The sequence below is a fragment of the Tenebrio molitor genome, chromosome 3, assembly GCF_963966145.1.
Source record: "Tenebrio molitor chromosome 3, icTenMoli1.1, whole genome shotgun sequence".
Taxonomy (NCBI): domain Eukaryota; kingdom Metazoa; phylum Arthropoda; class Insecta; order Coleoptera; family Tenebrionidae; genus Tenebrio; species Tenebrio molitor.
Window position 1 is genome coordinate 4,823,712 of NC_091048.1, and position 25,489 is coordinate 4,849,200.

Genomic DNA, 25,489 nt, shown 5'->3' on the forward strand with positions numbered 1-25,489 from the left:
CGGAATGAGTGGTTGGATACGCTGGGAACTGGTGTGTCTGTTATACGTCATCAATGGCTCGTCATATATTTTGGTTTTTGTTTTCGGAGCTACCATCGGCATCTACTGGTTCATAGAGACTGTCAAAAGAACTTGGTTCCAAAACTTGACCATTTTTAAAATTTGTTTGATAGTTGCAATTTACATAATCTGCATCATCAAGTTGCTTACATTTTCTGTTGAATGTTTTTTTGATACTATATCAACAAGCACCATTTTAGTCGTTACGTACTCCACCCTGTTAGTTGTAATTATAATAATAAATATTGCGGTTAAAAGTGTTGAGCTAAATCAAGATCAGCTTAAATCAAAGTATCTCTTGACCATATCCACCTACATAACGTTCAGTTACTTACCACACCGTATTTGCTGAATTTTGATGTACCCGACCTTGTCTACTATATGGTAAATGTTACGTTCTTACAGAATATTTTGCATACAGCGGAATAATTGTTGTAGTCTATATGTTAGGAGAAAAAAATAAATATTTTAAAATGGCGTATAATAGAGTGTTTAAGAGATCTGTCAAGAGTTATGATGGTAGTATTAGTATGCTGAATGACGATTCTGAAGAAGCTGAAGAAGTTGAAGGTCAAGTGAGTGAATCACTTAATAGCGGTGTGGCATGCTACGTTGTAAATGATTGTTCAACCAGACAAATTTGTTTAAAAATTCTTGCAGGAATATTAAAACACAGATGCCGTTTAAATTTTGTGGAATTTTAATGTAAACTAGGCAAAAATGAATAGGGAATTCCACAATTTTTCTTGGAAAGCAAAATAATTACCCCAATCCTCCCACGTATTCTTAAACACAAGATAAATTTAAAATATTACAAGTACTTGAAACATTACAGTTAATGTGTAGATTAATATATTTGTAACACATTTCATTACAAATTTTAAACGGTATTTATAAAAAATTCAAAAAAGGAAAAATTCCCTATTCATTTTTGCCTAGTTTATATGTATATAATCGTTGGTATAAATACTTGTGTTAAATCATAAATTTTAGTAATAGGTATGTAGTGCCAAATGCATTTTTTACATTTAGAAATAAGTACTTATGTATCTATTTTTTATTATCACAGTATTTTATACATTGACATTGTATTTTCTTTAATATTTCTTTTTATTTATATTTTTTGTTTCGTTTTTTAAGAATCCTTGCAGTTTATATATTTTTTATTAATAAATTAAGACTTAATTTTTTACAATTATATTACTGCAACAAAACTATTATTTTACTGGTTATTTACTGGTTACTTAAGTAATTGTCATCTTCGATTTACAAAGAAGCTTATTCTTTTAATAATTTAAGAAGTACATAATAATGTTTTCGTCCAAATTGCGTAAATCACAGATGAGTTCAGCATTACAGGTTTGTTAACGTATTTTTTGGCCTCCTCAACTCTAAATGACATGAGTGTGTAAAATACCTCGAAAATTTTAAGCTTTCAGGGACCTCCAAAAAAAACTGTTGGCTTATCATAAATAAAGTCCATTGCTCCGTTCACTTTTCGAAAATGAACATAATTCTGATGGCGCCATCTTGTGATATAAATCGTAAGCATAGCAGTTATCAATATAATAAATAACTTTCTGGTATTTTATTAATCAAATGTCAGTCTTTGACAGGTTTTGCAAAATTATTGGTTCCAACAAATTTCAAATTTGAGAAAACGAGTTGTCGGCGAAAAAGATTAATACATTACTAATGCAGTAGGCATTTTGCATCGCTCGGTTTTTGTTAAAACACTCCCGCTGCGCGGTCGTGTTGCAATCTAAAAACCTCGCGCTGTAAAATGTAGCCTACCGCATTTGTAATGTAAATAACTATTTTGTATGTTAATAATTATTATACAAAAAACCATATGTTAGTTTTATCACTATCGTAGTTAGATAAATGCTTTTTACACGTAATTTATATTAACCAAGCACATTCGTGTAATTTGAGTCAGTGCACTGAAGAAACACATTGCAAAATATTTAGTTATTCAGTCAACTAAAAGTGGGTGAGTTGTGCCAAATAATCCAAAATCACCAACAAAATGTCTTTCAGATCGGTCCTAGATGGACAGTTTAACCGACCTAGAAGGTGAAGATATTTTTGACAACTTGAACGCCAATGATATCTCAGAAACCTATTCAGTCACATCGATTATCAGTACAGTTTGGTTTGTGACGTCGGAACTAATAAAATTGTTGATTAGTTGTTGTTCGGCAGCAACGTCAGTTTTTCTAATTTGCACCATATCAAAATTTGACAGCTTGAGAAGGAGTAACCACATATTTATCTTGCACTATGCTATAGCCTGTTTAGTTGACATGTTGCTTTTACCACTGCTCGTTTTCGTACGCGAAGTTATAGCATTAAAGGGACCCATACTTTGGGAAGTGATTTGTCTCCTTTACACACTCACCAGCTCGACATGTCTCTTGGTTTTTGTTTTTGGAGCCAGTATCGGCATTTACTGGTTCATAGAGAGCGTCACAAAAGCTCGGATCCAAATATTTGCTCGTTCTCGAATTTATTTTATAGTAGCACTTTATGTAATCTGCATCATCAAATTAATAATATTGTTCACTGAATTTTTTTCAGATACTGAATTGACAGCCACCGTGAAAGTTGTTGTTTACTCTATTTTGTTACTCACACTAATTATAATCAACATTGCGGTCAGAAGATTTGAATTAAATGAAGGTCAACGAAAAACCAAATTTCTGTTGACTATTTCCACATACATTTTATGCAGTTATTTACCGATACTGGCTCTTTCAATTGCAAAAAGTTTTTATTTGCCTGATCTTGTGAATGATACTGTCGGCTATGCTTATTTTTTCGCAGAGTGTTTCGCTTACAGTGGAATAATTGTTGTTGCTTATTTGTTGCGAAAGAAAAATAAGCGCTTCAAAACTGCATACAACAAAGTGTGTAAAAGCTCTGCAGCAAGAGACGATGAAAATATGTTCGATGACGAGTCAGAAGTAGGTGGATGAATTTCCTGATTCTACCATTTGTAGATAATTCTTTAATTAAGACAATTTGTTTGGAAATTCTTCTACAGTAAAATAAGAATGATTAAAACAGCTTTACTATTAACATCAAACTTCCTTCTAATGATAAATATTTATAGATATAAATTAAGTTTATAAAAAATGTTTACGAAGTGCTTAGGTATGCTTTAATTATGATTCCTATGTACAGGGTTATTCTAAATGATTGTAGTCGAAGTAGGCCATGTCCATGTTATTACATTTTTGCCGCTTTCATGTGAACTGTCAGTTTTGTCGCTGTCACTGTCATTTTTTAGGTGAAAAGTGCGGTGATGAGGATTTTATTTATTTTTGTTAAATTAACGATTGAGTCCGAGTAAGTGAGTATACACCGTTCACACACGGGAGTTAAATTGGGTGCAAAACAACTCAATATGTTTACATCATTTTGATGTTTTTTTTATGTGGAGCGGCAACCATAAATTTTACATTCAGTTTTCACGCCTACTTCGACTACAATCATTTAGAATAACCCTGTATATGTATATACAGTCTAAGGTAGAATTTATTATAGTTCATAGACAGATAAGTGCTAAATGCATGTTACGATCATTTAGATTTAGTCCTTATAATTTAAATATTAAATACATAAAACACCATGGGCCAGTTTATAGAAGCGAAATTAAGTTAATGGCAATGAAATGCGATGTTAACTGAACACGTGATCAGATTGAACCAATCGAAGTTTCGCATTCATGGGTTAATCGCGCATTAAAATTTAATTCGAATTAAATATTTAATTATCTTTCTATAAACTGGCCCCATATTGTTAAAAATATTTTACATGGAGTTGTTTTTTCAGAATCGCCGGATTGAGTTCACAAGAGAAAAAACATTTTTATTATTGATTTTATAATAACATTGTTTGCTACATTTGAAACCCCCATTTCCCTTATTAAATAAATCAAGGATTGAATTACTGCATTCTTAAATTAATATTTTCTGTTAAAATTTGGCCTTGCTTTTTGACAAACAACTTGAAACATTTCAAAATGTTGTCTTTAGAAGAAAGATTTTATTTACTCCAGTGTTGGACCGGTTTTCGTCACATAATTATAACATTTTATGAAAAATTTTCCAACACTTACATATCACGCATGCAGAAGCTTATAAAAAAGTTTCTAAAAATTGAATCTGTGACTAATTTACAAAAAATGTTGAGTGAAGACCTGCATAATGGTGCTGAAGGATTAAGACAACGCATAAGAAACGTTGTAGCATTATTAACAATTGAAGAAATTCGAAATACATAGTTTTAAAGAACTTCGAAATAGAGTTGAATTATCTGCAGAAAACGGCCTAGAGTTAATAGAATAGTTTTATACTCAATTATCGTTTGATTTTTTCAAAAAAAGTGAAATATTTTTTCTGCATTTTCTTTTATTTTGTTGAAGAAGACTCTTTGATAACTGAAATGGGGGTTTCAAATGAAGCAAAAAATGTTATTTCTCTGAATTTTTTGCGTATAATGAGAAATAAAAATGTTCTTCCTCTTGTGAACTCGACCCAGGGACATACTGTATATTTTATGAATATTGAACGTATTTCTACGAACAGTTGGATAAAATGCATAGAAAACGGGTTAATTTTGCCGCCAGCCCAATCTGTTCGATTCTTATCTAATAATTATGAACAAACTAGTTTTCAACAGTTTTTCTTATAATTTGCTTGACGTTGACACAAGAGTGATCGCCAGTTTCGGCGGGAAAATTCTTCATGAAAACATAATTAAATTTAAGAAAAAATATGTAAACTTTGGGTTCACTCCGCCATTTTTTTAATTGAATATAATTTTTGAAAATTATATTTCCTGCAGAATTTACAAGTTCGTTTTGTATCTAGAAAAATTCGAAGAAATTTTGACCAGTTTTCGAAATTTGAGATTATGTTATCACTTGCACCTCTAGATCAAGTTCATCTTTATCAGTTTTATTTTATTTTTTCGGCTAAAACTCACCCTATTCTACAGATTTTTTTTGTGAGACAAGATTTTAAAACGTCGCTTTTGGTAAACGATTTAATAAATATGTATTTGTCCTTTTCATGTTTTGTAACTTTTTCATCTATTATTGCAAAAAATTTCTAAAAGTCAAGAACACTTATTTTCTTGACATACACTCATAAACAGCCTTACTAAATTATAGCAGAAACAAAGAAATATATTGAAGGTTAGGTTTTACGTTACTCAAGCCTACTCTGTGTTATTAACAAATTTAAAATTCTGTCTTTTTCCTACTTGCATGCTTCCTCGAAGAATAGTACATTCTTCAATGAGCGGATAACTATGGCTATTATTCACTCGCCTACGGCTCGTGTTGCAATTTTCATCCTCTTGAATCCATCATTATACGCTCATTGAAGAATGTGCTATTCATTTAATAACACCACTTCTATAATTTTTCCATCAAATAACACAAGCCCTGAAGTTTATAAACAAAATCTAAAACTTTTCTTCTTGTTTCTTCGTCTTTTTCAATAATTATATCATATTTATAATTATCTGCTTTCTCTTTTTATTATGCCGACGTTTTTACATCCATAGTTTTGTCGTCTTGAAGGTGAAACCTCTTACGACTAAAGATAATTTCTGCCTTTTTGCGCGTTTAATTTAAAGTTATTATAAGCTATTTTTGAAAACTTGACCTTCCACATTATCTATACCCTCTTCCTGTTTTTATACTATCTTTATAACATTAGCATTCTCTTTGGCATTTTACAGCTGCATTAGATGCACACCAAGAATGTTTTATATTTGAATATTTTATAACGTTTACTTTTATGTTATAATAAAAATTATATTTTATTTTTTTATTGTAATATAAAGAACAGAGGTGACCTTATCATCAACAAAGAGTGAATATGTTTTTGATTTAATATATTTAGTGGGCGGCATTCGATAATATAACCAGTTTTATTAGTTTGGTCTATCGATGTAAATTTTAAATGTATGCTGTTGACGTCATAAAGGTGCACATTTGATAAATACAGGGTATTTCACGAGTGATAACGAGCCCGACAGAATTGAAAATGCAACCCACAATACATTTGCAACGCTAACGTGGATATTTGTTTTTTGGGAAAATGTTTATTGTGTGCATAAATGCGCAACGGCAGAGGCATTTTTATTACGTTCGCCTTAACATACGATCATGTCTATATTCTCATCGTTCCAACACATTTTAATCGTCGTATTTTAACTTTTTCGTAAATGTCAGTTGTGACAAATAAAATTATTGCAAGCAAAGCTATCACGGATTCATAATTTAATTTTAAAACAATACGATATTTAATAACCACGTTAGCGTTGCAGATGTATTGTGGGTTGCATTTTCAATTCCGCCAGACTCATTATCATTGAAATAGCCTGTATATTACACCAAATATGTAATTACAATTATTACAGTCGATGAGTCGACATTGTGTTTGAATAAATAGTGACCTACAAACCACTAAATCTTCTAAATTTAGGTAGCTTTCTTAAGAAAAGTCGATCTAAATAATTGAAACATCATTTTGGAGATCAACAAAATTTAAAAAAAATATAATTTTGGTGCAAAAAATGAGGAATTTTTTCTTTTGACACATTAAAGTTGGAAAAATATGAGAAATATATCTACACAACATATTATATTATAAAGTTGAAAAAACTGGAAACACCAATTCTTTTGTTTTTAGTGCGTTAATGCTCTAATTAGGGTTACTATGCAAAACAGTAATGACGTTTCTCTTGAAATACAAACTGATCAAAAAGAAAACAAATCAGAGCAGGCGTTGTAAATTACCGGTCACATCGTAGCAGAAGCATATTACGCAAATGAGCGTTCAATGCATGGGAGTAGACAATTTGTGGTCTCAAGCATTAATTATGATTAATTAATTAATAATGGATTTTTCGAGAGGTAGGCAACCAATAAAACACCTGTGCATAGCTAGTATAAATCAGTGTACGATCAAGCTAAGATGAACGTTTCGATAAAACAAAAGATGAGGTAGCACTCTTGATTTGTTCTCTTGTTGATCACCTGTATTAGGTATAAAGCATTCACGATTGTTTCAAATTCGGACTATCTATGAAATTCTGACATTTCAGTTGGCAGTACATATTGTGATTTGTCACAATAAATTATTATTTTAGGTTATAATTGAATTGCACAAAATTAAATGGAAATGACAACACGACGAATATGTACTTAAAAACGGAACGTCACATAACAGGACCTGATACCAAACCGACAAAAAAATATCTTGGCCTGCTGCGTGTTTAAAACAATCATAAACGTCTAATATGTAAGTTTTTGATTCCATCACACACCATCATTATCTGATAGGCGTAGTACTCTTTATTGTTTACTTCAGTTCCCATCATCAAACAAACTTTTACGAAAATGTTCAGGTGAAGGCCGTATACTCGTATTTAGATGTTTCTTGCTCTTGACTTTGATATTGTTTCACGGGTACGATTAATTCAAGGATTTTAACTTTCAAGTCTCTACGTCAAGCAAATTGCTAAAATGACCGTTCCTCTTTATTTTCAATTTTAATCTTCCATAATTCAATGCAATACATAGACTAACATAAGTTGCACAATCAGGATGTGAAAGTAAAACAACATTTATCAATTATGTATTTTTCATTGTTATGGTAGGTGATGTACAGGTTTTTCAAATATTCAAAGAATTCTTAAACGATTAAATCCTTCCAGGAAGTTGCAGTTGTTGAACTAATACGTTTCCGTTTTCAATTTTAGTGATTAGGTATTATATTTTAAACTACAAGGAGATCAAGTTTTTTCTTCTATTGCAACTGTATTTTATTCCGTCTTTGTACGTTAAAGTGATTAAATTATTTTTTGTTCGACACTGTCAGAATTTGAGAATTTTCTCCTGTGTCAACGGATTTTGACAAATGTCACAACTTGTCAAAACGAAACGTCAAGCTAATTTTAAAGATTTTAAGCAATTTGGAGCCTTTAAGGGGCTCGTCGAACAAAAAAACGTTGTATTCAACTCGTTCTTGTGTAAATTGGGCCTTTTTTGGCACTCGTGGGCCTTTAAAACGCTCGTTTCACTCGCGTTTAATAATGGCCCACTTGTGAGAAAAAAGGCCTAAGTTACACACGAACTTATTAAATAAACTACTCTTTTTTCTTTACGACGGTATGATATATCCCATTTGTCCCAAGCATTTCAGACACGTAACGACTCACTTACCGCACACGTTGTGGTAATAAATATTTCTTGACTTTTTTAACAATTTTTTAATTTACTGAATTGATAATTGATATTAGAACAATTTATATCTATAGTTACATTTCCATTTTGTGTAATTGCACTATTGTGTAACCAATCACTGAACAACATGGTTGTTAACTGTTTAATGATTATCTATTTCTATCATTTTGCGTTTCAAATTTGACTCATTTTATCTAATTATAGGATATAAAAAACAAGGAATTTTTCTAATGTTCATTTTATTCAAACTAAACGTTGATTTCAAAGTCATTAATTTTATACGCCTTATAATAATATGCTTCACAAAAGAATGTTTTTTAGGATGCCAATCAGGAGATATGCTCTAAGTTAAAAATAAGGTTTCTATCATTTATTGCTGCTTATTTCATTATTATATCAAAACCTGAAATAAACATAGATTAATATAAAGAGACTTACCTAAATTACAAAATAATTAAAACAACATTTCAAGAAATCCTCCATATTTATTTCAAATCATTCAGATAAAAAAATTGACAAAAATAATATAAATTAAAAAATTCTTGGTTTTTAACATTTTAGTACTTGATTCAAGTAATAACAAAATAAGTTCATGAAAATGACATAACTTCTATTAAAAATTACATAGTACGAGTATCATAAATTGAAATTAATTGCTAGGGCTTAATAATAATTTTAGCAATAATAATCGTTTGTCATTTTGGTTTGTTCGGGATCTAAATCCGAATCAACATTCTTGTCGTGCTTAAACAAACTCTGCCTAATTTTTTTGTTGTACAATATCATTAAAAATAAAACCGCGAAAGCATTACTGCAACTGACCGCGTTGACAAAGAAGTCGACGAAGTAGATGTGGAAGCGATGGTACCAGCTAATGTCCATATTGAACCTCAAATAAATGGTAATCATGCAGACAGGAAAGTTGGTTATTAAATTGGCAAGGGAAATCATGAGAGCGTATTGGGACGTCTCTCGGTAGGTGCTGAGGAAAATCGTGCACAAAATGTAGAGAAGTCCTACCATGAAATACACTACAACGTTAACGACATCACACGCGGGCCCGTACACCTCAAAGATGAACCTGTTGACGGCGAAGTAGTGGAAGATGTAGTAAAGGCAGACCAGAGTCGGTAGTGCCATCAGAAAGTAGATGAAACAGTCGTACTTGGCCCTAGGGGTACCGAAGAACTTGGAGAAGAGCCACACCACTGACAAGGCCGTACCGTAATTGCGTCCCAATCCAGAAAGCATCTGAGAGACGGGGGCGGCGTCTTCGCCGATAAGGTAATCATCCCCAATAAGCAGAGCGAACGCCCTTGATAGTTTCTCGAAGAGGACTAGGAAATTTATGACGGCCCAAACACCCACGATAAAATTGGTTCTCGTTCGGGTTTCCTTGTAATAAATCAAAACTGTTGCGATGTAGAAGTATGCCAGGAGGGCGAGGGTCTCCATACCGGTGAGGAAAGCGAACGAGAACGTCCCGTATTTCTCATCGAAGCTGTATTTTTCCTGGAGGAGGGCGTTGCGTTCAAGTTCAAGCAGGTAGCGGGTGTTGTTGGGAAGCGGATCCATGATGCCTTAAGTGGAAAATTAGCGGAAAGTCGCACCTTTTCACGCACTTACCACTCGTGATGAGGGGTCGCACTGCACTGGACACTGACGAATGTGGATCAAGTTGACGTTGTTATCACTAGTTCAAAGGTTTCGTGATAGCAGTTCTGGATCATCTGCCATCGTTGTGCTGTCGGAGCGAACTGACGGTTGCCGCTATCGACTCATAAAAATTTAAAACTTTTTTTCTTCCGTCGAACTGGAAAACGGACGACCTTGCCGAGTAAAAACCGGAATGCTAATGCGGCTTGAAAATTTGCTTAAAATAAGTTTTGACTCAGTTCCGAGATTTTACAAATTTTGTCACTTGTACTGTAAACAGTGAGCAATTTCGTATTGTTCTTGACGATCCAGTACCGTTATAAAAGTTTTTACGCTCACGTGTAGGTCACGATCATTTTCGAGGTTATTCACCTTCGACGAAAAAAATTAAGTAAATTACCTGAACGTATCTACATGATTTGGGAGACGGTCAATATAAAATGTATTGTGATATGGTTTCATAGATTTTCTTTCGAAATAACCTGTTTATTTGTGATTTTAAAGCAATTAATATAGATTATTTTAATCGCAGAACCTCAACAAAATATGTTTTTCTAAAACTTAAACAGCTGACTATATTGCACTATCTTTAGTGTGGAAGTGTTTACAGTAATAGTGAAATAAAGTACATAAGAGTAAGAGTTAAAAAACAAGCTACCTTTAAAATGACATTTCGCAACAGTCAACCGCGAACGTCGATTTCGCGCACTAGTGCTTCAAAATCGTCCAAAAAGGATTCGCCTTTTTGAGCATTCTGGAAATACTCGTAATTTGATTTGATAATAATAAAATCTGGTTTACAAAATGCCATTTCTCCAATTTGGATGTGAAAATAAATCGGTATTAATTCGATTGACACTTTAGCAAGCGCATGGACAAGCGCCACCTTCTCAAAGGGTACGTGACAAATCAGATATAATGTTTGTTTCAAAAAATATTCTACAAGCTTCAATGCACGTTCACGCAAAAGAAGCACTCGCTCCTTCGTCGCTCGTGCCTCCAATAATTCGTTCATGCGCGAAAAATGTCTTCTCGCACTCGTTTCGTAAATAACTATTATCGAATTCATGCATTAAATGTGTTTTGCATTCACGGGATTGCCGCAATCGCAACATTTCTATTCTTAAAAATAACAATACTATCAGGCTGTGTTTGTTTTAAGTGCGACATACTGTGTTTTGGGAAGTGAAGCGACATCAAAAATATTTGCAATAACAATTGCTTTCATTCTGTTTTGAGCACTTATTTTAATAACAAGATGTGAACATTATTTTTACTGCTTTTTGAAGTTTCTTTTTGTCAAAGAATTTTTTATACTATTAACTAGGATATCAGGAAATTGATAATTTTATGTTTGGAAAAATATGTTCTTAATGGTGTTCCAGTAATTTTATTTGTTGAAAAAAATCACTTACATTAATCCTTACGACATCGACACCTAGATATTCTACGCTAAATGAGTTCATCATATGGAATTTTCTTTAAATCATAATTGCCTTTAATGTCGTTACGATTAGTTTAAAGAACAACAAACTGAAAAGCATTTATTATACTTAACAAAAAACTAAATATGTTATTATCACTAAAACTTAATTGTTACATAAGATCTGTTATTTCCCACAATTAAACCATTTGTTTTTATGATTTTGTTATTTTTTGTTTTTTTTCCTCTGACATCTAAATTTTCCACCTTCAGCACAAATCGTCATTTTAGATCTTTATGTCTTTCCCAGTAGTCATGGAAAATACTTCATTTAAGTTATCATATTGTCTAGTTGGTCATATTGATTCAACCAAAATGTTGTGATAAAAATAACTAATGCTATCCATATAGATCCTGTTTATTTTGTAGTTTTTGCATTAGTCAACTTCCCTTACAATTTGGGAAGGTCATTCATATATCCAAGTTCCAAGCAAAAAAAAAATGTTAGTAATATATTTTATCTATCGCCGTGGGTTAAGTTGCACCATATCGCACTCATTTTAGAAGTGTAGTAGTGGCATATATTCCAATGAGTGCGGTAATGAAATTATTACCGCACTATCGTCGTCACCTTGATTAATTTATTATTCTATCAAAGTAGGCTCGATCTACGGCCTCGTGCGTTAATAAAGCCTATATCACACATAACTAATAAGTTAAAAAAAAAATTATAAGTTAATAATTTTCATTTTTCTTAAAGCTGTACCTCTTTGAGCATTTTTTTTCTTACTGGTAATTAAGAAAATAAAATGTAGAAGTTATATCTTTTATTGTTAAAATTATTGCCTAATTTATTTCCAGAGTTAATTTTTAGTTTAATTTAGTCACTGCCACTACACTGCCATTTAAATATTAGAATTAATTGATCCTCATTAATATGTTTACCTATTTAATGTCCTTTACTGAATACATTAGCGTTTTTTTTTTTTGTCTCCTTTTTGTAGGATCTTGTTATTGATAAATAGAATCGTCTCTCTTGCGGACAATACAGCAAAAGGTCTAAAAGCGATTAACGGATATTTCCATTCAGTCAAACTTAACGGTCAATGAGTGGTAAAAAATTATTTATTAAAACTTGTTTGATGATTGCAAACAGTTGTTGTATAAACCAGCGGCGCCCAACTATTTCCGTTCTACAAATCCCTTTCAACAATGAGAGTTTGCTGCGAAGTTTATTTTTAAACCATTTTTCTGGATAAGATGATAAAAAAAAATGTTTTTGTCACGAACAAACCCTTAACCCATTAGACTTAGGCAACCACCAAATGGGTACCCCTGGTCAATATAAACAATAAATATCAATGTGCACTAAGCTAAAGTACTCGTAAATAGAAAACATTGAACTTTTTCTTAATTCGTTTCTTATATTTAGTTATTTTTTAAATGAAATAGTAATATTTTATTAGTGAAAAGAATCAATTTGCCATTTAGAAATTGAAAGCTTACACTCGATGCGGTAATAGTATATTATGTATCAAAGTTTATAAACGCCATTTTAGTCACGAGTTTATTAGACACGAGCCTAGCGAGTATTTAATAAAACGAGTGTAGCAAATATTTTTCCTTTCTGCTTTTGCTACTTGTCAGGATATTATTAAAATTCAAACACTGAATTAAAACAATAACTTTAATAAAATAACGAATAATTTCAATACATTCCAACTACAACTCTCAATTCTCTACTCTGTAACTGCTTAACTCTTGACTCTTAACTTCTAAACTTCTAACTCTTGACTCCTAACTCTAACTCTCGACTCTGCACTTGCTTACCCCTTTCTTACTTTTATATTGGCACTTCCACATTTCATTCAACCACTCACATTCATTCTAGCTTCAACGACCAAATTCACTAATCCAATAACAATCAAATGTTTAAACCTAAAAACAATCCGTTGAAGCCAACCGACTTTCCTAACCGACAACTTTTCTGTTAAAACTAATTCGTTCCGATCAATCTATTAGCATTCACTCATAACCAAATACACTTCTACATTTCCTTATGACTAACGGATTTTAACGAATTTACATCGACGGTTGAAAAATTACAACACGAGTGTCTAGAGAATTTATAAACGAGTTGCATGCTGTACTTTTTCTACGACGAAATATAACATGTAATTTCTATATTAAACGTGAATTTAAACAACTAACTTCATTTTGAGTGTCACATGATTTTTGCAATTAAAAAAACTAGAGCTAACTTCAGTCCGTGACTAAAAGGCCCGTTGCTAACTTCAGCTCGTGACTAAAACGCACAAAGTCGCAGTCTTGTCAAGGTGAATTAAAAAAAATTGTTAGCGTCATGGAAACATATGCGATAAATGGCATTTTAAACATGGAAGTAGAAAAAATAATTTCTAAAGGCTTCCTGAAAATTATTTTCTAGTGTTAAATTAGATTTCTGCAGAAACCACTTTTGTGAATGGCGTTCATAGTTTACCAATAGTTTTATTTCTTGAGCTTGCAACCCAATTGCGCAAGATAATGACCAAGCTAAAACAGAAAAAAAAACAATAAAAATTAAGCGTAGGACGTGTCCCAACTTCACCAAAAACTCTTTTATATAGCATCTAAATAAATTCAAGGATTCTTTTATATGTGTTATAAAATTCGTAAAACTTGTTGAACTGCGCGTTTTATTTTTTATTTAAACCCAATGTTTGATAAATAAACCTCTTTCGAGAACACGTTCAAGATCGTTAACCTCTCACCAGTTGAAAGAAGAATGATTTTCACCCAATTTTTTTCCTAAATATCAGTACACGAGAGAGTTCACAGCTGCATGATCATTGCCACAAAAAACTTTGCAACTAATTGGCCATATCAAGGTCAAGTTGGAACATTTGGAACGGGTTATCATGTTTTTTGTTGATTTGTTAAAACCAGATTTGCACGTGCAACCGGCAAATCAAGATATGTTTCGTGAGTAATAAGTTGAACAAAAAAAGAACGTCGTCCCTCCATGGATTTGAACTAATTTAATTTTTGTATTAAGTGAAACATCACCCCTCTAGTTTTATTTTATGATGATGAGTTTAAGTAATTTTTATGAAAATGATAATGAGCGTAGGAAATGCTGTCGTAACACATTTAGCAAGAACACTAATTTAATTAAGAAGTCTTGTTATTTTCCTTCCTAAATTATTGTTCGTCGGCAGGACAATCGTGACCATCTGATGAACGTAAAAGGCATAAAACCGCAAGCCCCCAGAGAGCCATACTCATTGGTACCCTTAATTTTAGTCGACCTCTGTTAAGCCGTTTCTCGTCTGTCATTTCATGAATAATCAAACAACATTCATTTGAGTTGTGTTTAATTTATTTAGAAGTTTGTTTATTTCTTCGTTGCAAAAATATAAACACCGTAATAAGTAGGAAATATTTACTCTGCGAATTTATTTTAACACAGCTAACCTAATTTCGATTTTAACATTTACGCATTTTCTAAGCAAGATATCTGAAACAAATTGTTTGAGGCTAATTTTAACAGCTTGTAAGACTTGGTTTTTGCCCAAGGGCCTTATCTACTCAATATTTGACAATTAATAGATCCGACTCGTACGATAATCACTCACCTCCAGGTCATTCAGTCATTCAAACGGCAAAGCACAGGTCTGGACTCGGGCAAGCTTAATTGGGACGATACAAACACGTAAATGACAACACCTGGCACATCTGAAGGAGGTTTCTTCCCCCCTAACTCGATCATGACGAGGGGCTCCAACCACGGGCGTCTTCTTCAGAGCGCTACATTCCGGGGTTGCGTTGCATGTTTTGGTAACACCTGTAAGAGCTCCAGTGTGCAGTTTGGGATGCACAACCCGCCCGCAGTCTCCGCAGAAGGAAACCGCCAATGCCAGCGTGAGAGCGCGATCGCTCCCGGCCATACGTTACTAATGTTGCCTCGGTACCTGGGAACAGGGATTACCTCACAATCTTTTATCAAGAAAACGTGTGATCTGTGCATTTGGTTGTCACCACCGTCATCCCTACAAGATGCGCCCGATCAACGGCCCAGCCGTGTCATGAGTCAAAAATGTCCCACCTGAACCTAGTTCGGTGCTCAGGAATTAAACCATGGTCTCTGCCAGAGCTTTTAAACATTGATGAAATGATGAGCCACATGTTTGAGTGGAAGATGTACCTAGTCTTTCTGTTGTATTTTTAAAATTCGCTTACATGTTTTACATTACGTGTATGGCTTTTTTGACATTAAATTAAGTATTATTTTAATATTTTAATAATTTAATAATTAATTTAATAATTTAATATTTTAATTTGTTTTTCAATAAGAAACATTTAAATTATTCAGTTCTCTCTGTGTTTAAAACTCGTTGTTTCATTCATAGTACCACGGTTGACTAGTTTTTACCGTAGCCAACGTTAAATGAACTAGCCGTGCTCAAGTAAATTTGGCAATGCCCGCAGACCTAGGACCGAGTCAGTTTGTGCAGATTTGCATGTGTGTACACAGTGATCTTAACGTTTTAACTTCAGAAAACTGTGCTTATTTCCAAAATTTTAAGCTACCAAGTTGTTTAAAAGTTGAAGGGAATTTAGTATAGAGTTTGTGTAATAAATTGTGGCTTTTTCTTCTGGAATTAAAGCCGTCAACTTGGTGGAAGTTAAACCGAGACAAACCTAACCTAACTTTTGTGTGTTAAACGAAATATCGTTGGTTCTAACTTGTAACAGGTATTTAAAATTTAAATATTATTCAAACATGCTTTAGTAGGTGTTGTGTAACAGGCTGTAAAAGTAATTACGACTCGTCTTTAAGAAATGCACAAAACAATCGCGGTGTAAGTGTTTTCAAATTTCCCAAAAATGTAGAGCGCAAACAAGCATGGTTAAGAACAATCCCTTGAAAAAACTTCAGCCTCAAGTGTGGTCTGTCAATTACATTTTAGTTCTGATGATATGATTTTATATGATAAACATTTGCAACCTGATGGAAGCTGTAAACAATTGCTTTTAAAAAGCCCCAGACTCACAGATGCGGCTGTTCCTAGCGTGTTTCCAAATTTAGCGTCTTATCTATCAAAGCCAGCAATTAAAGAGAGAACTGATCCAGAGTTTAGGCGTGAAACAATTTCTAAAAGGCAAAACGATGAAGTAGAGAATTTTATGAAAGCAGATTATAATAAACAATTTTAATGATTTAATAACAACATTTTCAATCGAACTTAATTTGATTGGCTGGGAACATAAAATTGTTGAATTTGGTAATTATATATTTTTTTACATGAATTTTAATAATTCTTTAAATATTGAGACAGAAATTTATATTAATGAATGTCTTCAAGTAAAAGTTTTTATAAAGAGAAGAATTAACTCCACAAGTTATTTAGTTGCTTGTTACGAAGAATTTTTCTTATTGTAGATTAGGCCTACTGGGGAAACCACAGTAAAAAAAACGCATCTTGCACTCTACCTCTACGGTGATGAGCAAAAGTATGTAGCACAGCACCTTTGTTATAAATATCTATTCTGTCTATAAAAAAAAGTTTGCTCCCTCTTCTTATTTTAATACGAGCCGCTACTGCTGGACAGTGTAAAATTAGATATCATCAGTTCTTCACTCTATGGGGGTAAGATGGGAATTGTTGTAATAATATTGAGAACGTGTAAAAACGCGCAATAAAAGAAAATTTTGCTAAAGCGGGTGATGTGCTTATGTTTTTTTTTTAACCTTGCCCTTCATTATCAAAACGGGTATAAATAGAAGAGTACATTTACATTGGGAAAAGCATTTCATTCATCATCAACCACAGCTTTATTTATTAATTGGTGTTAGATTTCGTACATCAACCCGCATTCCACTATAATTACTTTATTTTTAAAAATAACAAAAATGCTAAAACTAAAAGACAGAATAATTAATGTAAAGAATTTTTTTTGTACTTATTTGAGTGCAACACAAAATTTTTAACGTAACAAAAATAAAACTCATTCCTATAGAAAAACGTGGTGCTGAAGGTTAAAAATAATTCCATCATCGAAATATGTCGTAATTTATGTTGATATTTCCTTGTGACTTTTAACAACAGGTTAAATCTATAACTCGGAATTTGCCTCCATCACACCTGATTGACTTAATACACTTCTGGACAAAAAAAAACTGGACACTTAATTTTTTTTATTTACCTTACAATAGAAGCGAGATACAAATTTCTTCCAATTCTCCAACAGGTTTACGCAAGTCGTTTGTCATAAGGTTAGTCCGAGCCAAGAAGTCGACATGACCTGCGTCTGCTTTTGACATTTGACAGCAGCGCAAGATGCTATCAATATTTGAAAATTTATGTAGGCAAAATGAGATAAATATCATTACAAATTTCAATTTTTGAGACTTTGAGTTGTGTTCTTTCGTGCTGTCTTGGTTTTTCTGCAAATTCATTCCTCCGTTTTCGTGTTTTCATTAGGTTTTTCAAAAAACAGTTCTTTTCAGAACTCTTTTGATAACTATTTATCAACTAATAGGTAAAATATATTAAAAGTTGTTGAAAACAACACTAAACAACCAGGTTTGGACTGTCTTTCTTTCTTCCTAGATTTTCTTTCGGCAATGCCACGTAAGGTCAATGCCCTTACACGCCAATAAGAAATTTGTTAATGTATTTTACATAATAATGGTCCGCTTCCGCCAGTGGCGGCTGTTCAAGAAAGAGTTGCGTAGCTTTACCTTGGCATCATACGGCGGAAATTTCAAGCAAAATGAAACAAAATCATCACAAATGTAGTTAAAACCTAACCTAAAAATTTGACGTCGCTAATGGATAAACGTACGACGCGCGTCTTGCTCTAATCGCACATGACAAAGCGAGATGCATAGTGGGACGGACAATAAAATACGTACAAAAATACAATAGCTTGTTTTACATTATGTTGAAAAGAGATAGCAATATAACAGTTGCTCTGTTTATTCATTGATCCATCGGGACAATGATTAAAAAATTGACTTTACAATCATTTATAATGAGTAATGACCGTGGATATATCTGTGGCGATCGTGAAAAAGTAAGTAAGTCGAAAATGTTAATTTTTCAGGGCAACGATTCAAAATTCCACATCATTCCTAAAATCCTGTAATTAAGTAGAAACTTCTTTCTACCTGTACTTGCTTTCAATATAAGTGAATTTTAAACTGTGAAAATCTGAATTATTTAATTCCATGATTTATTATTAAGGTGTAAACATAGATAACTCATTTTTGAAATTATTTGACTTACCTACTTTTTCACGACCGCCACAGATATTATGCAGGGTATTTCACGAGAGATAATGAACCCGACGGAATTGAAAATGCAACCCACAATACATTTTCACAGTTGACGTGGATTTTTGTTTTTTGATTTAAAAAACAAAAACATGGTTAAATGTGCAGTTTCGTAAATTTTTGACATAAACGTCACCCGCTAGGTTAAATGAAATTGTGAAAAAACGAAGAGTTTTTGGGAAAATGTTTATTGTCTGCATAAACGCGCAACGGCAGAAGCATTTTTATTACATTCGCCATAAATCAGAATTATGTCTGTTTTCTCATTGTTCGAATACATTATTTAATCATCGTATTTTAACTAACAAAGCCATTATGAAAACAATACGATATTTAAAATGGCCACGTTAATTTTGGAAATGTATTGTGGGTTGCATTATCACTCGTCAAATATTTCTCTAGTGACATTATTCTCCCCGTTGACACTTTCATCAATGGGAAATGTTCACTAAATCTAAATTTTCTAAATAGAATCCCAACTTTTTCAATTTATTTCTACAACTTCTTTTGTCAGATGCGACACGCTAAGGTGTCAGTTACACCACATCTATTAATTTATGAACTGTATCACCTTACAAAAGCCACATTTTTCTTTATCCTGGCGGAAGACGCTTGACCCGATTATCTCAATTAACACCGTAACGATGTTACGATCATGTCGCACTTTAATTATGAAACTTTTTTGAATTTTGCATAATTCATCATGTACGCGGTATCTCCTCGCGACTGAATAATTAAACCCGATAAAGGGTTTTAATTAAATTTTTCACGGAAACGTTCAATAACATAATTATTATTCTATGGTTAATGGATTCCTGCAACGAATTCATCAGCCGACTACAATCTCCTGTCGCTTTCTGCAGGAAAATTAACCAAACAGTTCTTCCCGACATAAAGAAAGCACCACTTTTTTTAGTTTCTGTATATTTAAGCTGCTTTCCTACACTTTCATCGCAGGCAATTCCGTACGGTCAACATTTACATTAGTGGTCCGTTTCGCGGTTAACTAGCGTGAAATAGCACTCTTTTGACCACCTGTCAGCGTCACTCGACAACATTAAGAAGGTTTAAAGTTGAAAAGGCTCTTTGATGGGGTGGACTTGCTCGCGTCGAATGCTTTCGGAATTGTGGTCACTTTTGGTGTGGAGATGACGTCTGCCAAAGCAAACGTTTGTAATGCAAATCTCTAGAATAGTTCAAAGACTGTAAACCGCATGCATATGGAAGATCCCTGCAGAGGGTTTGGGAAACTTTTGCTTACCGTACTATTATTGCTCACCGGTGCGATCCTAGAGGGATATTTTTCCCTCCAAGCTAAACTGAAAGGCAGAAGTTCTGCGCGGCAACAGAAGCTGCTGCAGTTCTGTTTGTTTTGGATCTTGAACAAACCACTCGCTACTGAAAAACCTTCATTCCCTTTATGTTTTGGATTGCTTCATTATACGAAATAGTAGGGATCTCAATGAAAGATAGATTACAGTGATACTCATTGTCACTCAGGTAATTTGCAATTTTGTTTGTTGGACATTTATTATTTTATAAATAGTTTGGATGCATGATTCAAACAAATTCCTTTACATAATGTTACTTACACTGGTCAATAAATTTAAAGTTTTTTGCACGTCAGTAAAATAATTATATTGTTGTTGATCGCAGGCTTGACACGATTAGAACCTAAAATTAGAAGATTTGTCCTTGATATTTTTTTTTAACATTTGCAAAATAATAGTAAACAAAACTGTGAATAATAATTCCATTGTCTTCTCAGAAATCGAATGACAATTTTTAATATTTTTCCATCGATGTATATCGGTTCAGAAAGATTTCACTTCACTTCTAGTTTTGTTTTGGCTCACCTAAATCATCTAAATGTGCCCACGAAGCCACTAAGATGGTGAAAGGTTTGTATCAGATATTGACTTAGCTTTTTAGTAATTTTTATTACGAAAAATACGCCATGTATATTTTGTTCGATACCTCCGTAGAAAGTGAGTCTGTATCCATAGTTACCAGTGGGTGAAGGTTTCTCTTTCGTTCACTTCACTTTCGCTCACTGGTTTTAATTCATTTGTAAATTTCTCCAATTCCTTCTGATAACCTGATTTTGATTTTTTAGCCAACATTTGGTACCTCGCAGAACTTGTCTCTTCCAGGACATCATCAGGAACATACAGGGTGTCTCAAAATTCGCGAATTCCGAATTCAGAACGTTGTAGAGGATCACTTCAGTAGTCTAAATATGGAAAAATGGGGACTCCCCCCACAAAGATACATTGGTCTGAAGGTGCACTCTTTGAAGTGCGTTTTCTTCAAATACAAGCTGAAAAGTTCAGTGTTTATTGTTATTTATGGTGTAGATAATTGTGGAAAATAATAAAGTAAAATAATTGTTTGAAGAATAGCTTCACTTCGGAGTAAAAGAAATCCTAAATTGTTGTAATTTTTCTTAAAAATGGAACGGCAACGTAGCTAGAATAGTATTTTGTCACTGTGGATATGAAGGCTGCTATGTATTGAACAAAATTAAAGTGCTTATATCTTTTTCAGGAAGAGCGAATTTACGAGCCCACTGGGTCCTTCCCTACCACGCTCTGAATTCGGAATTCGCCGATTTTGAGACACCCTGTATAACTCTTCATCATCCATTTCCACAATTTCCACAATGTGCACACAACCACTTTATTGACGTTACAGAACTTTGTTTACATATTTTTTCCATAGCAACAGATCCGTCCAAAAATGTGGTTGATTTTTATTTAAAATTTTGAATAGAAAGTTACAGCCTCACTTTCTAAGGAAGTATCGAACAAAACCAAATACAGCACTCGAGAGTAAGGCCGCTTTCGTTCACTTGAATTGCATCGCAATTCGCGTGAACGAAAGCTTTGCCTTCCTCACTCTTACTGTAAATAACTATTTCTAGTTCTAGGTTCGAAAACAAAACTAAATTGTCCCATCTTGTTATCTTAGTTCTTCTAGAATGAGCTATATCGCAGTGCATTGTCCTTACCCACGTCAACATGTTTGAACAATACAAGAGTTTTTAAAAGAATATCTTCTTGCTAACTACTATTTGTCTATGAAAATCAGAGAAATAGTCTACCAAATATCTATCGACAATAAAACACAGAGAATTGCTGCTAAAAGTTTACTTCACCAATGGCCAAATACAGGTGGCAGTATTGTTGTTAGGTTACCTTGCAGCAATTAGGGTCGCACATACTCTTTGACAGATCAGCGCTGGATTGTAGACTAGACGCGTCAAATACCAACTTCCTTCTTGCCTGTTGGAATCTGTTAACATCATTCATTATTGTATTAAGTTCTCTATTTTCTATTTTTCCGAGTGAGTCCATGAGTTCAGCTGCACTGAGTGGTTGTCCTACACGGTTTCCTCTTCCACCGTAGGAAGCACGTCTTCGTGGGGCTCCTGGAATTTGCATAGAAGGCGAAGGCGAGTATTCACTTTCTTCTTCAGGTTGATATTGGTAATAACTGCTATTGTGGGTACTATCTACTGCCCGTTCAGAGGTGTATAGCCTACTCTGGGAAGGACTGTACTCCTGTGTATAGTCATATGGCGGCATAGATCCACTCGCTGAAACTAACACGTTTACGATTTTGCTTTCGACATTTTGTTACCTACTTTCGGGGGATTGTCCAGAATTGTACTCGTCGCTAAACTGATATCGCTGTATACTCGTAGGTCCAGGCCAGCAACCTGGTGAGTTCGGATTCGATGATCTACGTCTGGGCCTGAAGTCTCTGTAGAGAGACCCTATTTGAACAAAAATCAATTACACATCAATGTTCCTCTCAAATCTCTATGGATCTACCTTCTGAATAGTCCAAATCTTGCGGCGTTGAAGCGTCAATGAGGTCCGGATCAAAACCTGTTCCGCCGTATCTTCCTACTGTATACGACACGTCTCCTTTGGAAATGCTACCATAGCGGTATCCCGGAGGCTTGGGATAGTATGGGTGGAAGCCATGACTGCTTTCGTTTGGCGACTCTTCTTCGTACGGTCTTCCTGCGTAAGTGATACCAGCGTCGTGGAGATATCCGGCGCCGATTTGTTTGCTTTTCGGCGGATGTGTCCGTCCTGCACGACAAGGTCCAGGTACACGTAGGAATTGTGACGGTGAAGGTGTTGTTGTAGTGTTGCCAGTTCTTGGTCGTGCCACCACAGTCCCCACATTCTTCAAGTTGTTAGGAATTTCTACAATTGTGGTCTCTCTGGGATTCACGAGACCCTTAGGAATAACGATTTTTTGTGGGGCACTCATTTTACAGGAATTTACATTGATTTCACAGGAAGACCGAAAATTTTGACAATTTTGCAAAACGTCAACGAAAAACAATAGACAGTGATGCTACTATTTTTAATACAAAAACATCGCGGCTAGTTTTGTTTCTTAACTGATTTTGTGCTACGCAACAACAAAATAATATTGCGCTAGGAACAGTTTTCATATTAGAAAAATAATCCGATTTTGATTAAACCACGAGACGAGAATTAATGTTTAGCTCCAGACTAATTTTCTTTTTTCAAACACATATTATCGTTATGTGCTTTTAGCATCAGATAGAAAACCAGGCCAATTGCGTTTTAGTGGGGTCCTTTTCGGATGTTTTCGGCAAATATTCACGACATTAATGCTGAATAACGTCGTAAAGTCACGCTGGAACTGCAATTCGAGCAAGTGGTCCACTTTAGCCTTTGAACCAACATTTAATTAAGAAACCAAGAGAACACTTTTAATTTAGCTTGGGCAATAGAGGCTAAAGCAAATTAGCCAGACCTCGTTCGAACAATTATTAACTTTCAGTAGATAATGAAAGTTACCGAAGCGAGGCATGAATACGCTCTGAATTATGTTCCAACGACGGATATTTCCACATAATATTCTCGTAGTGTGTTAAGAACACCACCATGACGGAGTAGTTGGTTGAAAAAAGGGGAACAATTGATTGAATTCGATTTTAATTAAATGTGGAAATTGATCGATTTTAGGGAGTAAATGGAGAGAGTCAAATATTGAGAAATGAAAAGCTTTATTTTATGATGGTTACATTTTAACGCTGAACAGCAATCCTTAATGTAATTTAAAGCGCTAATAAAAAAATTTCCCTGGTTTTACGACATCATTTGGGATCTTTTTTACTGCTATTATGGCCGCATAATGGCGGTCATTACAATCGCATTCATATTGCGCTATTTTTTATTATCTCTTACTTATAAGCGAAATACACAGACATCTTGTTTTTGATTCTTTTTCTGTGACAGAAATTAGTCGAAATTTTTAATAACTTTGAAAACTATTGATTTTCTTTACTTTTTAATTCTAATGTAATTTATTGTATCTTTTTCCCTGACATTTATAGACTGTTTAGTGTGATTTAGTTTCAGCAGAGCACATAAGAGACATCTCACAAATTATGAACCCTTAGGTATAGAAAGATGTTAGTGAAAATATATCGGGTGTTCATTTAAATTTCTCCTCAAAGTAGGCGCTGAAGGGTCGATTGTGAACACACCACACATTACGGATCACGGATCAGCTGTTTGAATCTAACCTCACTTTTTGCGTCGTTTGTGTTTTTACTCTGCAGACTGACTGTACATGCAGAATTTTAAAGCACCACTGTTTCCAACAATATTTCAAATCTAGTTGTTAATTTAAAGGGCGGGAGCGAAAACTTTGCAAATGCTGTAAAATATGAAACATGATAACGAAATATACATTGTGCTATGCATACCGGTACAAGCGAGCTTTAATTAGATGCAATTTTTTCTGCAACTTGCAACTTCCAACCAACAGAAAGTTAGTGATTTATCGGCGCAAGTTAAATGTAAGTTTAATGAGTACGGTTCATTAACTCCAATGTAGTTTAACGTTTTAATGGGATAGTTTGGTAAAGTTTTTAAAAAAGTACTTGTTCGTTATCGACCTTAATTGTTTCGGTGACTTTCATTAATTTTTCGTTCGATATCGTATCATTAAATTTATTATTATTAATGGTAACAATTTAAATCTAGTGTTTTATAGAATGCACAATTTTAAATAAGTTTGTTATTATTTTTTCAAATATACAGGGTGTCCCAGAAATGTTGGACAATATTTCGGATTTGAATAGATCTAGGGAAAATAATGTGACTAGTTCCTATAAAAAAATTCCTACGAGTTAACCCTACGAAAATATTCACTCTTGAAAGTGAATTTGAAAATAAATTTGTTACGGTGACATTTTTATCGTTCGGGCGATTTTAATAGTTTTATAAATGATTTTCTGAGATTAGTTGGGACGTATAATAAAAAAAAAAACGTCAAGTGGAATACAATGTGTTTTTCTAACTCTTATTATTAGGTATTACATTATCTGGTAGAGCCCAGGGGCTGAACCAACTTTTTCAATCTATTTTCTTGTCGGTAAAAAAGTTCGTGTTAAGAGAGGAGAATTACGGGACAGTTTCTATAATTGTAAATTTTTTCTCGGACGTTTTTCAATAAATTCTCGCCATTTTCGTCGCTCGAGATAAGAAAAACGAAGGAAAACACACTCGACGACGACGCTGAGATATATACGAGTACGTTACAAGAACTCGACGAATTCCCAGAAAACGCTTTCCTTTCGGGCAGTTTAGGCCGTCGAGGGGTCGACACTTGACTTCACAGTTGAGGTCCCACAGGTCATAAAACCTGCATAATTGTAGGCCCGACTCGACAAATGCCTTTCCACAAT

General features: G+C 33.8%; 4 protein-coding genes across 6 annotated transcripts in view; 2 read left to right on the forward strand and 2 right to left on the reverse strand.

Moving 5' to 3' along the window:
• The window catches only part of LOC138125671 (somatostatin receptor type 2-like), a 214,618-nt gene that overhangs the window by 160,107 nt on the left and 29,022 nt on the right, over positions 1–25,489 (forward strand). The window lies entirely within an intron of this gene.
• On the forward strand, positions 2,001–5,898 carry LOC138127219 (uncharacterized). Its single transcript, XM_069043133.1, has 2 exons — positions 2,001–2,049; positions 2,101–5,898. Exon 2 carries the CDS (start codon positions 2,112–2,114, stop codon positions 3,036–3,038), a length of 927 nt encoding a protein of 308 aa, XP_068899234.1. The 5' UTR covers positions 2,001–2,049; positions 2,101–2,111; the 3' UTR covers positions 3,039–5,898.
• On the reverse strand, positions 8,792–10,112 carry LOC138126224 (uncharacterized). The gene is made up of 2 exons (XM_069041951.1): positions 9,953–10,112; positions 8,792–9,906 (listed from the first exon to the last, which is right to left on the reverse strand). Exon 2 carries the CDS (start codon positions 9,899–9,901, stop codon positions 9,002–9,004), a length of 900 nt encoding a protein of 299 aa, XP_068898052.1. The 5' UTR covers positions 9,902–9,906; positions 9,953–10,112; the 3' UTR covers positions 8,792–9,001.
• On the reverse strand, positions 21,879–23,128 carry LOC138126641 (uncharacterized). The gene is made up of 3 exons (XM_069042426.1): positions 22,581–23,128; positions 22,391–22,522; positions 21,879–22,342 (listed from the first exon to the last, which is right to left on the reverse strand). Exons 1-3 carry the CDS (start codon positions 23,029–23,031, stop codon positions 21,933–21,935), a joined length of 993 nt encoding a protein of 330 aa, XP_068898527.1. The 5' UTR covers positions 23,032–23,128; the 3' UTR covers positions 21,879–21,932.

Excerpts from the sequence above, each read along its gene's own strand:
- LOC138127219 (XM_069043133.1), top strand. The coding sequence starts at position 2,112 with ATGGACAGTTTAACCGACCTAGAAGGTGAAGATATTTTTGACAACTTG.
- LOC138126224 (XM_069041951.1), bottom strand. The coding sequence starts at position 9,901 with ATGGATCCGCTTCCCAACAACACCCGCTACCTGCTTGAACTTGAACGC.
- LOC138126641 (XM_069042426.1), bottom strand. The coding sequence starts at position 23,031 with ATGAGTGCCCCACAAAAAATCGTTATTCCTAAGGGTCTCGTGAATCCC. Across the intron at positions 22,523-22,580 it reads AGATTTGGACTATTCAGAAG|GGTCTCTCTACAGAGACTTC; the intron begins GTAGATCCATAG and ends TTGTTCAAATAG. Across the intron at positions 22,343-22,390 it reads TTCTGGACAATCCCCCGAAA|CGAGTGGATCTATGCCGCCA; the intron begins GTAGGTAACAAA and ends TGTTAGTTTCAG.